The 12766-nt window shown below is 39.8% G+C and overlaps 1 protein-coding gene across 1 annotated transcript in view; it reads left to right on the forward strand.

Moving 5' to 3' along the window:
• The window catches only part of serinc5 (serine incorporator 5), a 78198-nt gene that overhangs the window by 40432 nt on the left and 25000 nt on the right, over positions 1–12766 (forward strand). Inside the window, exons 2-5 of the mRNA XM_072596055.1 lie at positions 250–417; positions 1851–2029; positions 2115–2197; positions 12239–12332. Coding sequence (XP_072452156.1) covers positions 250–417; positions 1851–2029; positions 2115–2197; positions 12239–12332 — 524 coding nt within the window. The remainder of the gene's footprint in view (positions 1–249; positions 418–1850; positions 2030–2114; positions 2198–12238; positions 12333–12766) is intronic.

Here is a 12766-nt window from a genome sequence, read left to right on the forward strand (position 1 = left end):
GGCTGTTCTGTCATTCAGGAGAGATGACTAGTGGTGGTTTAACCTGGGGATCATTAAGGTAAGGGAAGAGGCTGAGAAAGAACCTTGTTCATTGTGACCTCCAGCCATTGCTGGAATTGAACCCGTATTGCTGTCACACTATGTTGCAAACCAGCCATTCAGCTAACTGAGCTAAACCAATCCCTGGTGGGGATTTGCAACAGTTTTTAATAAGTTATTAAAAACTTTCTTTTCCGTTTCTACCCTCAGCTGGCCTGCTGCTGTGGCTCCAGCGACTGCTCTCTGTGCTGCAGCTGCTGCCCAAATATTAAAACCTCCACAAGTACTCGAGTCATGTACACCCTCTACCACATTCTAGGAACCATTGTCTGCTTTCTCATGTTATCACCAAGTGTGAGTGATATGCTGAAGACACATGTAAGTAGTGAATCATACAAGTAAGTATGTCTTTAAGGTGGTTCTGTGCTCTGCTATAATTTGCTACTCTGCTGATACCATCAGTGTCTGCAATCACATTCATCTCCAATAAATCCTGACTTATGAATTAGTAGATTTAGCACCAGTTAGCATTTTTGGATTTTATATTTTTATATATGTAAAATGGTACACTGACCAACTCATCAAAAATATTGAAGAAGTATAATTTAAGTGAGAATAAAATCCACATTGGTGACATCATAATTGAAGTAATTCATTGGTGTTTTGGAATTTCTTACTTTCTAAAGGACAGTCCAGCCGTACCAAGGTCATTTTCAAAGCTGCTTTACTGATTTTGTTTAACACTAAACTTATATTCACAAACTGCCATGTTTGAATTTGAATTTGTTGTCCAGATTATTAATTCAGGATACTGGATTGCTAGTCCTACAATGTAACAATTGCACTTCCATAGGGGCTGGTGAACAGTCCTTGGAGTTATATTCAGAGGGGTTTTAAAACCTCGCTGAGCTGTGTTTAATTTACAAAATTATGAATTTGTTTATCTACTAACTGGAAAGGGGAAGTATAAAGTATTGATAAAATTGGAGTGTGTTCTGTTCTATAATCTTTCTCTGAGAATCAAACAGTTTTGGTCATCCTGCAGTAAGAAAGCTATTATTAGAATTGGCAAGGGTGCAAAATGATTTACAAGGATATTATGAGGACTCGATGGTTTGAGTTATAAGGAGAACTGGTTAGCTGTCCAGAGATGAACTAGTCCATTTAATTGGCACCCCATCTGCACTCTGACCACCATCAACACACATTAGCAGCACTGTGTGCCATCTACAAGGTGTAGTGCAGCAACTCAACAAGGCCCCTTTGACATCCCCTTCCAAACTTGTGGCTATGAGTGCTGGGATCCAGGACCAAGATCAGGAGCAGGGCCTGTGATTTCAGAACCTAGCTCTGTCTCTGCCACTTAAAAAGACTTGGGCAGAGATTGCATGGGTGCACCACTGCTGGATCTTCACCTTTAACACACACTATCCTGATTTGGAACTATATCGCCAATTCCTTCACTGTCACTGGGTCAAAATCCTGGAATGTCCTCCCCAACGCTTACTGTGGGTATACTTATGTATGCTGAGACCACAGTTAAATTAGCCAGCATCTGGCTGAATAGGTGGAGCAAACTCAAATAGCTGAATGGTCTACTCCTGCTCCTGAGTCCTATGTTTATATATTTCTATGGACTGTAATGATTTCAGATTGTGACTCACCAACCACTTTCACAAGGACACTTGGGGACAAGCATCCAAGTGCTCACATTCAATTAAAGCTGCCTAAAGACAGCAAATAAGGTCATTGTCAGGGTTATTTGATCAATAATTTAAGAAAACAACGGAATTGTTTACCTCTTTTTCTAGGTTACCTTCTATGAAGAGTTTTGCAGAACTATTAAAGCAGGCAGTGATTGTGAAAGGCTTGTGGGCTATTCTGCTGTTTATAAGGTCTGCTTTGGAATGGCCATATTCTTCTTCATTTTCTTCCTGATAATGATCAATGTGAAGACCAGTAAAGATTTCCGAGCTTACCTCCACAATGGGTAGGTGTCATTTATAACCTGTCCATTTGAGAAGAAGATTTTTTTTTTCTGTATTGAGATGTTAATGGCTACATTTTGTGTTTAGGTTCTGGTTTGTGAAACTCGTGGTGCTGGCTGGAATGTGTGCTGGAGCTTTTTTTATACCTGACCAGGACACATTTCACAAAGGTAAAGCTTAGAACCATTTACTGCTTTTAAGGATAATCCTTTTGGAGCATTCACATCCATTCAGAATCAGTAGCAGTTACATTATTCTTAAAGATTTCTTTTAGTGACACTTTTAAACAGACTATAGTCTGATAGTTGCAGATTATTTTGAAAAGTCAGATGTAAAACCGATACAGCATTTTTAAATTGAAAAACAAAACTCTTAAGGCCTAAATGATAACTTTACTGGTTCTCTCTCCTTTGCTTTTTTTTTGTTTTATCTTTTTCCAACCTTTTAAAAAAGAATTAGCTCTTTAGCCAGCAGTGAATAACTTTTAAAATGTTCATGGCATGTAGGCATATATGTTAAGCCAGCGTTTACTGCTTATCCCTCAATGAGTTAAGGTGGTGGTGAAGCATTTTCTTGAACTGCAATTGTCCATGTAGGTAGCTCCACAGTGCTGTTTTGAAGAGAGTTTCAGGATTTGCACCAGCGATTGATATCTCTATGACTCTGATAGTGAAGGAATAGCAAAATTGTTCCAGGTCAGGATGGTGTGTGGAGGGGAGCTCCTTGGTTTAACACTCCATTCTTTTAGTGGGTAGAGGTTGTGGGTTTAGAAGGTGCTGTTGAAGGAGGTTCAGCAAGTTGGTCCATTTCAAATTGCAGGTGGCACACGCTGCTGCCAATGTTTGTTAGTAATGGAGGGAGTTAATGGCTTAGGGTACAGATGAAAGTAGGCTGCCTTTGTACAAAAGCACAATGAACATCTAGTATTGGAGCTGTACTGACCAAGGAAGTGGGAAGTATTCTATCACACTCCCAGCCCATACCATGTAATGATAAATAGGGATTCTAGATTCAGGAGGTGCATTATTTGCTTCTGAATTCCTAGCTTCTATCCTGCTCTTCAGCCACAGTATTTAGATGTCCAGTTTAGTTTCTGGGCAAAGTAGCCCCAGAAGGAAACTGCAGGGGATGGGCACAACTGCAGGTCCTTGATAAGTATGTTCTAGTCAGACAGGGAAGAAGCTGTCTAACGTGGGAGCCGTGGTTTACTAAGGAAATTGAATCTCTCGTCGAGAGGAAGAAGGAGGTTTATGTTCGGATGAGATGTGATGGCTCAGTTAGGGCATGAGAGAGGTACAGGTTTGCCAGGAAAGGCCTAAAAGAAGAGCTAAGAAGAGAGCCAAGAGGGGACATGAGAGGTCATTGGCGGATAGGATCAAGGAAAACCCTAAGGCTTTCTATTGTCTTATCTGGAATAAACGAATGACTAGAGCAAGATTAGGGCCAATCAAGAATAGCAAAGGGAAGTTGTGCGTGGAGTCAGAGGACATAGGGGAAGTGCTAAATGAATACTTTTTGTCAGTATTCATTAGAAAAAGACAATGTGATCAAGCAGAATACTTGAGATACAGGCTCCTAGACTAGATGGGATTGAGGTACATGAGGAGGAGGTGTTAGCAATTCTGGAAAGTGTAAAAATAAGTAAGTCCCCTGGGCCAAATGGGATTTATTCAAGGATTCTCTGGGAAGCAAGGGAGGAGATTGCTGAGTCTTTGGCTTTGATCTTTATGTCATCATTGTCTAAAGGAATAATGCCAGAAGATTGGAGGATAGCAAATGTTGTTCCTTCTTCAAAAACCCTGGTTGTGGGTAAAGTGTGAAAGGGTTATAAGAGAGAGGATTTATAATCATCTAGAGAGGAATAAATTGATTAGGGATAGTCAACACGGTTTTGCGAGGGTAGGTCATGCCTCACAAACCTTTATTGAGTTCTTTGAGAAGGTGACTAAACAGGTGGATGAGGGTAAAGCGGTTGATACGGTGTATATGGATTTCAGTAAGGTGTTTGGTAAGGTTCCCATGGTGGGCTATTGCACAAAATACGGAGGCATGAGATTGAGGATGATTTAGTGGCTTGGATCAGCAATTCGCTAGTTGAAAGAAGACAGAGGGTAGGTGGTTGATGGGAAATATACATCCTGAAATTCAGTTGCTAGTGGGGTACCGCAAGGATCTGTTTTGGGTCCACGGTTGTTTGTCATTTATACAAATGACCTGAATGAGGGCATAGAAGGATGGGTTAGTAAATTTGCCGATGACACTAAGGTCGACAAGAGTTGTGGATAGTGATGAAAGATGTTGCAGGTCACAGAGAAACATAGATCAGCTGTAGAGCTGGGCTGAGAAGTGGCAAATTGAGTTTAACATGGAAAAGTGTGAGGTCATTCACTTTGGAAGGAATAACAGGAATGCAGAGTACTGGGCTAATGGTAATATTCTTGGTAGTGTAGATGAGCAGAGAGATCTCTGTGTCCATGTACATAGATCCTTGAAAGTTGCCACCCAGGTTGATAGGGTTATTAAGAAGGCATATGGTGTGTTAGCTTTTATTGATAGAGGGATTGAATTTCGGAACCATGAGATCGTACTGCAGCTGTACAAAACTCTGGCACGGCCGCACTTGGAGTATTGTGTACAGTTCTGGTCACCGCATTATTGGAAGCTTTGGATAGGGTTCAGAGGAGATTTACTAGGATGTTGCCTGGTATGGAGGGAAGGCCTTACAAGGAAGGGCTGAGGGACTTGAGGCTGTATTCATTAGAGAGAAGGAGGTTTGGAGGCTAATTGAGACTTATTGAGATAATCAGAGGGTTAGATAAGTTGGACAGTGAGAGCCTTTTTCCCTGGATGGTGATAGCTAGCACGAGGGGACATAGCTTTAAATTGAGGGGTGATAGATATAGGTAGTTTCTTTACTCAGAGCATGAAACGCACTGCCTGCAACAGTCGTAGACTCGCCAACTTTAAGGGCATTTAAATGGTCATTGGATAGGCATATGGATGAGAATGGGATAGAACATAGAACATAGAACAATACAGCACAGAACAGGCCTGTTGTGCGATGTTGTGTCGAACATTTGTCCTAGCTTAAGCACCCATCCGTGTACCTATCCAATTGCCGCTTAAAGGTCACCAAGGTAGTGTAGGGCTAGTGTAGGATAGTGTAGGTTAGATGGGCTTTAGATTGATGTGTTGTCTGTGGAACCATTGAGGACTGAAGGACCTGTATTGCGCTGTAATGTTCAATGGATGTTGATAGTGAGAGATGTAGTGATAGTATTGCCATTTGTCAAAGGGATTGTTGGATGTGACCATTCTCTGGCACTCATATGACATATGTGTTACTTGCTATCTATTCAGGCAAGTCTGAATGTTGTCCTGGTCATCATGTGCACAGACACAAACCGCTTCAAGGTTTCACAGGTTGCGATTTATGCAGAAAATTGTGCAATCATGAGTGAACATTCTCACCTTTGACCTTATGATAGAAGAAAGGCCATTGATAGAGCTGCTGAGGATGTTTCGGCCTACGGCACATCAATGAGGAACTCCCACAGTGATGTCCTTGGGCTAAGATCGCCAATAACAACAGCTATTTTGTTTTGTGCCATGTTTGACTTCAACCAGCAGCAAGACTTATCCCCTGATTCCCAATGATTACAATCTTTCTAGATTTCCCTGGTTTAACACTCAGTCAAATACAACTTTGATTTCAAGGACAATCATTCTCACCTCTCCTCTAATTTTTCCTGAACGTCTTTCCTTAAAAAATAAATGCTGACAAATTTAATTGTTGAACCATAGGAATTTGTTGGGAATTCAGTTTCTGGTAGGGAAGAGTTAATGATTCAGTCAGGCTACCATTCCACTTCTTAGCTCAGTTGAAAATCATCTTTCTGGTATTTTGGAAGCTGAGATGGAAATTGTTGGGAAACAATACAGAATCTGAAAATGAAGTACAGGGAGTACTGTACTAATGGCTTTGCTAGAGGCAGTTCTCTTTTTAAGAGAGTAGAATAGTGTTATTTGAGTTGAGAGACTGATTTTTTAATGCAGCCCCATTACAAAGGTTTTCTCTTACCAACAGTAGGGTTTTAGGACAGAGCAAGTTTGCACTTACTGAGGTTGTTTTGTTTCACTAGTTCAATCCAATCCAATTGCAGTAGATAGACGGCTCACTAGCATTGATGTGAGCCTTCTGGAATATTAATCAGGATAAGGTTTCTGAATGAATGCAAAGCACTTGAAGCAATAAAGGAGCAAGAGCTAGTCGCTCAGGCAGCATCCACCATTTGCAAGAGTCGAAGTGCTATGCACTGTATTTCAGCTGTGCTGGTGACTTCAGTTCATTGATTCTAAAGGACAGTACGTGCTTTGTATTTATGGTTCCATGTGACGGTTTAAGTAGAACAATGAGAATGTTGTTCTTATCTGTGGATGGTAAATTTTTTTCAGCTTAAGCGCTTGTAACTTTCTTTTATCAATTCTGTCCGCTGTGAATTTTATCTTGTGGAGTTTACTTAGCAGTTTCAAAATTATTCCAAAAAATAGATTTATAAATCAGTATGGGATGATAATGAGAAATGTATAAATAATGATCGACTGGTCAGATTGAAGGTAGAAGTGAATATCAAAACTTTATCTTCTTGCTGTATCTCTGGGGAAGATTTGTATTTATGCATATCAATTGTTGAAAACTGTGATACAATACATTGCTTTACATTATCTAAGAAGGATTATTTCACTGGGGCAAAGTAAGGGAGTGTTATTTTTGTATTGACTAAGTTGGCAATGGAGCAACATAATAAGTAAATTAGGCCATTCAGCCCTTCAAATATGTTCCGCCGCTGGTGGAAAGTGAGCCCATGCAGCCCAGTATGTGAGTGGTTTTCTTTCAAAGGTGGTTTGTTTTATTGGTCTGGGCATACTGACATTTCCAGAATTTGTCTTAGATATATGTTTCCTTTTTCTTAACTCCAGCATTATATTTTGTAGAGTCCTAGAGATGTACAGCACGGAAACAGACCCTTTGGTCCATTTGTCCATGCTGACCAGTTATTCTAAATTAATCTAGTCCCATTTGCCAGCACTTGGTACATAGCTCTCTTAAACACTTCCTATTCTTGTACGCATCCAAATGCCTTTTAAATGTTATAATTGTAACAGCCTCCACCACTTCCTCTGGCAGCTCATTCCATACACACACCACCCTCTGTGTGAAAACGTTACCCCTTAGGTCCCTTTCAAATCTTTCCCCTCTCTCCCTAAACCAATGCCCTCTGTTCTGGACTCCCCCACTGCAGGAATTTCTAGATTTCAGCAAAATGGTATCATCAATGTTCAGTCTCTTATGACAATCCTGAATTACAGTAGCTCTCAGAGTGACATTATCTTGATTTTAAAATTCCATCCATGTTTTCAGATCTCTCCATGGCAGTCATATCTCAATTCGTAGCAAACTTACCTCTAAGTCAGAGATTGTGGGTTCAAGTCCCAAACCAGAGACTTGATGATAAGGTTCAGGACTATCACTCTAATGCAGTATTGAATGAGCAGTGTACTGTCAGAGATGTAGCTTTTTTATTGAAAAGTTAATCCGAGGCCCAGACTGTTCTTTCAGTTTAGAACAAAAGAAGTTCTGTGGTACTGTTTCTATAGAGAACCTGGAAGTTAGCCAGTGTATCTTGATTAATTTTAAAAGAAATTTATTTATTTTCCTAGCAGTAAGACTAAAATGATATAATCATGACATTACTGTTTGTGCATGCTTATACACAGTACAGAAGTGCTTTCTTGATTGTAAGGGGTTTTTGGATGCCCTGAGATTCTGAATGCTGCCGTAAGACTCAACTCTTCCTGTTCCATTTCTGTAACCACACCGAGCCCGAAAACCTCAACCTGCACTCCTCCAGTTCTGGTCTACTGTGCATTCCCAATCCAAATTGCTCAACAGCGTCATTCAGCACAAGTGCATTTCTTTCACAGATGAACAAATGTGCACAGAATAATAGGTTCAGAGGCATTTACAGGACAGAGGCCATTCAACCCATCAAGTCCACACCAAACAACAAAATTCTGATTACATTAATCCCATTTTGGCTCATGACCCTGGAGGCTATGGCAATGCAAATGAATATCTAAATGCTACTTAAATACTTCAAGAATTTCTGACTGCAGCACCCTCTTAGGCAGTGCATTCCAGACTCCCACCATTCTCTGTGTGGAATACCTTTTCCTCAACTCTCCTCTTGGCCTTCTACATCTCGTTCTAATTATTGACCCTGCTAATGGGAAAAGTGTCTTCCTATCCACCCCATGTTTGTCCCTCATAGTCTTATAAACCTCTATCAGGTCCCCTCTCAGCTTCACTGCTCTAAGAAAACAACTCCAGTCTATTCAATCTTTCCTCATGCTACAGACTCCAGCCCAGGCAACATGCTGGTAAAACTCCTCTGCACCCTCTCTAGTGCATTCATGTCTTTCCTATTGCGTGGGTGAGCAGAACTACACACAGTATTCCTGCTGTGGCCTAATCTCTACTCTTGTATTCTATGTTGCAGTTAATATTCCATATACCTTCTTAACCACCCTAACCATCATCAAGAACTTGCGTGGATATGGAGTTTTTCACCACCTCAGAGCATCCCAAAGCTCTTCACAGCCTACTTAATTAATGTAAATTTATGGCCATTATTATAGTGCAGGCGATTCAATTTGTGAACAATCTCAAAAATAACAATGGGGTCAATTGGTGATTGAACTGCCTGACTCCCATTGAGGAATAAGTGTTGCTCTTTGAAAAGTATAAAGAGTAACACTCTGAATGGTGTGCACGAGCAGAGCGATCTGGGTGTGTATGTGTACTTGATGGTAGAGTCATCTGTGAATGAAGCATGCAAGATTCTAGTCTTCATTATTAGGGGCATGGTGTACAAGGGCAGGTAGGCTATGAGGAACTTAAGTGACACAGGTTAGATCTCTGCTGGAATATCTTCCAGAGTTTTGGGCACTACACTATAGGAAAGATGAGAATGAACTGAACAAAGTGCGGACGAGGTTTATAATCATGGTTCCAGGGATTAGACACTTCAGAAACAAGGACAGATTGGAGAAAGTGGGGCCATTATAATTGGAGAGGAGAAGGCTAAGAAGAGATTTGTCAGAAATTTTCCAAAATCCTGAAGTAGATAGGGAGAAGTCTTCTCATAAACTGATTTGGAACCAGAGAACACAGTTATAAAGTGTTTTGCAAAGAAGCAAATGTGAGGTAACAAAATTGTTTACACACATCAAGTGATTGGATCTGGAATGCACTGTCTGGAAATGTGCTGGAGGAAGGTTCAATTGAGGAGTTAGAAAGGATGTTGGATGATTGGTTTTTATTTAAATAGTGGGCAGGGTGTGTGATCAAGTCAGGAAATGGACTCTGAAGTTTAGAGAGCCAGTGCAGATCTGATAGGTTAAGTGGCCAGCTTTTGCACTGTAGTGATTCTGTGATTCTGTAATTTTGTGAAATCACTTAAGGCCGCCTGAGAGAATGGACTGTCGACAATTCAAAACTGCCCAGATTTAAGCCAAGGCTGATGTGACTGACTTACAACAATAGAAAATAGACAGGTAGGAGGCTGGAAGAACACAGCAAGCCAGGCAGCATCAGGAGGTGGAGAAATCAACGTTTTGGGTCCTTGAGTCCTGAAGAAGGGTTGCACCTGAAACATTGATTTCTCCACTTCCTGATGCTGCCCGTCCTGCTGTGTTCTTCCAGCCTCCTGCTTTTCTACTTTGGATTCCAGCATCTGCAGTTTTTTTTGTCTCTAGCAATAGAAAATAGCAATGGCAATTGTTTCTGTCTAAAAGTTTTTTTTGATGTACATTAATAAGTTGTAATAACTTCGCAGCCAAGGGCAAGGAATACATTTGAATATATTAAGACGGAGAAGGCAGTAACAAATTGTGAACTCTTGAATGTTGGAAGTTACCCAAGTTTGGTTTTACTTTGTTTTCTGTATGTGCTGAATTCAACTGGAAAATGTGATGGTCGATTGGGATGACTAAGCTTCTACTAGTCTGGGAAGTTTTGTAAAGTTTGTTTCACTGTGTAACAATAGAGATGAAAATAAAAATTAATAACAAGTTAGCAAATCATATTTATTGTTCCAAAATCTTGGTTTCTTGGATTTAGCAGCAATTGGCTCTTGAATGTGCCTATCGCCATCGTTTTTGGTCCTTAAGACAGCTCAGTCCACCTTTAAAATTGCCAAGTATCTCAATTTAAACAGGAAAGAGACAATAAAGGGAGGTAACTATAGACAAGTTAGCTTAAAGTCTGTGCATATTTGGGAAAGTGTTAGTTTATTATAAAGGATGTAACAGTAGAGCATTTAGAAATGAATACACAATATAATCAGGCACAGTTGTGGCTTCACAAAGAGATAATCATGCCTGAAAAATTAAATGGAATTACTTGAGCAAGTAATAACAGGATTTTCATGCTGCCCCAATGTAGTAACAACAGGCCTGGTGTTTGCCCCTGATAGGATGCTACTATTAAGCCAAAGGACATTCTGTTTATTACACAAATACAAAACAAATTAATAAGGATTTCAGTGCCAATATGATTCTGGTGTATAAGCTGTACAGGTAGTTCTGGTAGTTCATTAGTTTTGGCAACACAGTTTGGCTATAACGTCACTAAAGAATTAGGGAATGGTATTTTCAAGAATGCTTACCTCTGTTGGTAATAGTGTGATTCCAGCGGGGATTGGGTTTGCACGGTTTGTTCTGCGCAAGCCCCGGCACCCATGCCATTCTGCACATGCGCTGATGTCAGCTGCCAACAGAGCAGTTTTCTGTGAGCGGTACTGCACAGAGAGCAGCTTTGTTCCATTTTTTAAACGTACTGCATTAAATTTACTTTTGTTTTGTTAATAAATATGATTTAAACCTTAATTCAGGCTGTGCTATACTTTGTGTTAGACTTTTGGGTGATTTTTGAATGACCATGAGTGATGCCTTTTGCTGGTCTACCCCTAACCCCCTTTTCCCATAAGCCCCATTATTTCTATGAAGTGATTTCCTATTAAGTGAGGGTTCGCTGGAATGCATCTACTGCATTATAGGAGAACTACCTGTATGTCCCGGAGACTGGTAGATTTCAGCAAACAGCAGGTCTCTTTGACATTCTCAGCAAGTAAGGTATTGACCTTACTCAAGTGCCTTCATTGAAAACCCACTGTCCAATATTAGTTGCAATTTTACAATTCTACCGTATATAATCGTGCGAGTATGCTGGCCACCAATTTAGGATTGTATGGGGCTCACTGTATGACATACTTGCATACTGGAAACTACATATATATTTGGAGACAGAAAGAAGATGTCTATATGGTACCTGTTTCAACTCAACAAAATAGGTGACAGTCATCCTCTGATTCACACCTCAGAGCAATGCTTTGGTCAATCTGATTAATTTAAAATTTAGAACATGTTTTGAAGTTTGGCAGTTAACTGTCAGTCATTGTTGACTGATGCATATTCCATGATAGCCCCTCTACCGGTGTCAACTTATCAACCATTATTTCCATTTACTTTGATCATTCTTGCGAATTGCTCTGTTGAGTGAAAGACATTAAACCTTCACAAAAAATGTGCATGTTTTTTCAACAGAATCCAGTTCTGTGCTACCAAATAACTAAAAGGAATAATAGTTCATTGCTGCCAACTATGCAAATTAAGTAGTCAGTGCATAGATTCATTCCTTTGTGTATTAATTGTGTTTGGAGATTTAAAAAAAGATTGTGTTAAATTTGAAAACATGTTTCTCTTTTGTTCTCCCTTATTTCCTTCTCTTCAGTTTTCTTTTTGTTCATTATTTAACACTGAATTTATCCATGCTAATTTGCACGTTATTGTACATATGCCCTTACTTTATTTCTTAATTCTTCAATCTCATTTGTTAAGGAGCTGTATTATTAGTTAATTGACCTACTTTCCTTACTCTGCAAGTATCAGCTCACAACTTGAGATTCAAAACTTGCTCAGGCATGTTCCAGTTTTAACAAATGACAAGAGGTCATTCAGTACCCTGCACAATGTAGTGTTTCTTTTTAATTCATACATACCAGTGAAGCTTCAGACCCAGAAATTTCAAAAAGTAGTCTATACTGCCCAGTCATACATGCTAACGATTTGTTTCCCTTCATTGAGAACAGCATGGCTATACATTGGTGTTGCTGGAGCCTTCCTTTTCATTCTAATTCAACTTATACTGCTGGTGGAGTTTGCACATAAGTGGAACAAAACCTGGTGAGTTACTTCTCTTGAAACTTTTTTTGAAACTAGGAAAGCCATTGAGGTTTGAATAGATAGCCCAAAAAAATTGTCACTAGATTTGTGGATGTACAGTCCTTTTTTTTTATACATTCGGGATTGTTTGGAAAGAGTGAGAAAACCTTCCTACTTTCATCAACCAGATGGTTGTAAGAAACAAACCTTGTGACATGAGACTGGGATCTATTCCAATAATAGAATCATTGAGATGTACAGGACGAAAACAGACTCTTCAGTCCAACACATCCATGGCAACCCAATATCCTAAATTAATCTAGTCTCATTTGCCAGCACTTGGCCCATATACCTCTAAAAGCCTCTTATTCATATACCCAGATACTTTTTAAATGTTGTAATTGTACCAGCCTCCATCATTTCTGGCATACATGCACCACCCTTTGCATGAAAAA

The sequence above is a fragment of the Chiloscyllium punctatum genome, chromosome 2, assembly GCF_047496795.1.
Source record: "Chiloscyllium punctatum isolate Juve2018m chromosome 2, sChiPun1.3, whole genome shotgun sequence".
In the NCBI taxonomy this organism is placed as follows: domain Eukaryota; kingdom Metazoa; phylum Chordata; class Chondrichthyes; order Orectolobiformes; family Hemiscylliidae; genus Chiloscyllium; species Chiloscyllium punctatum.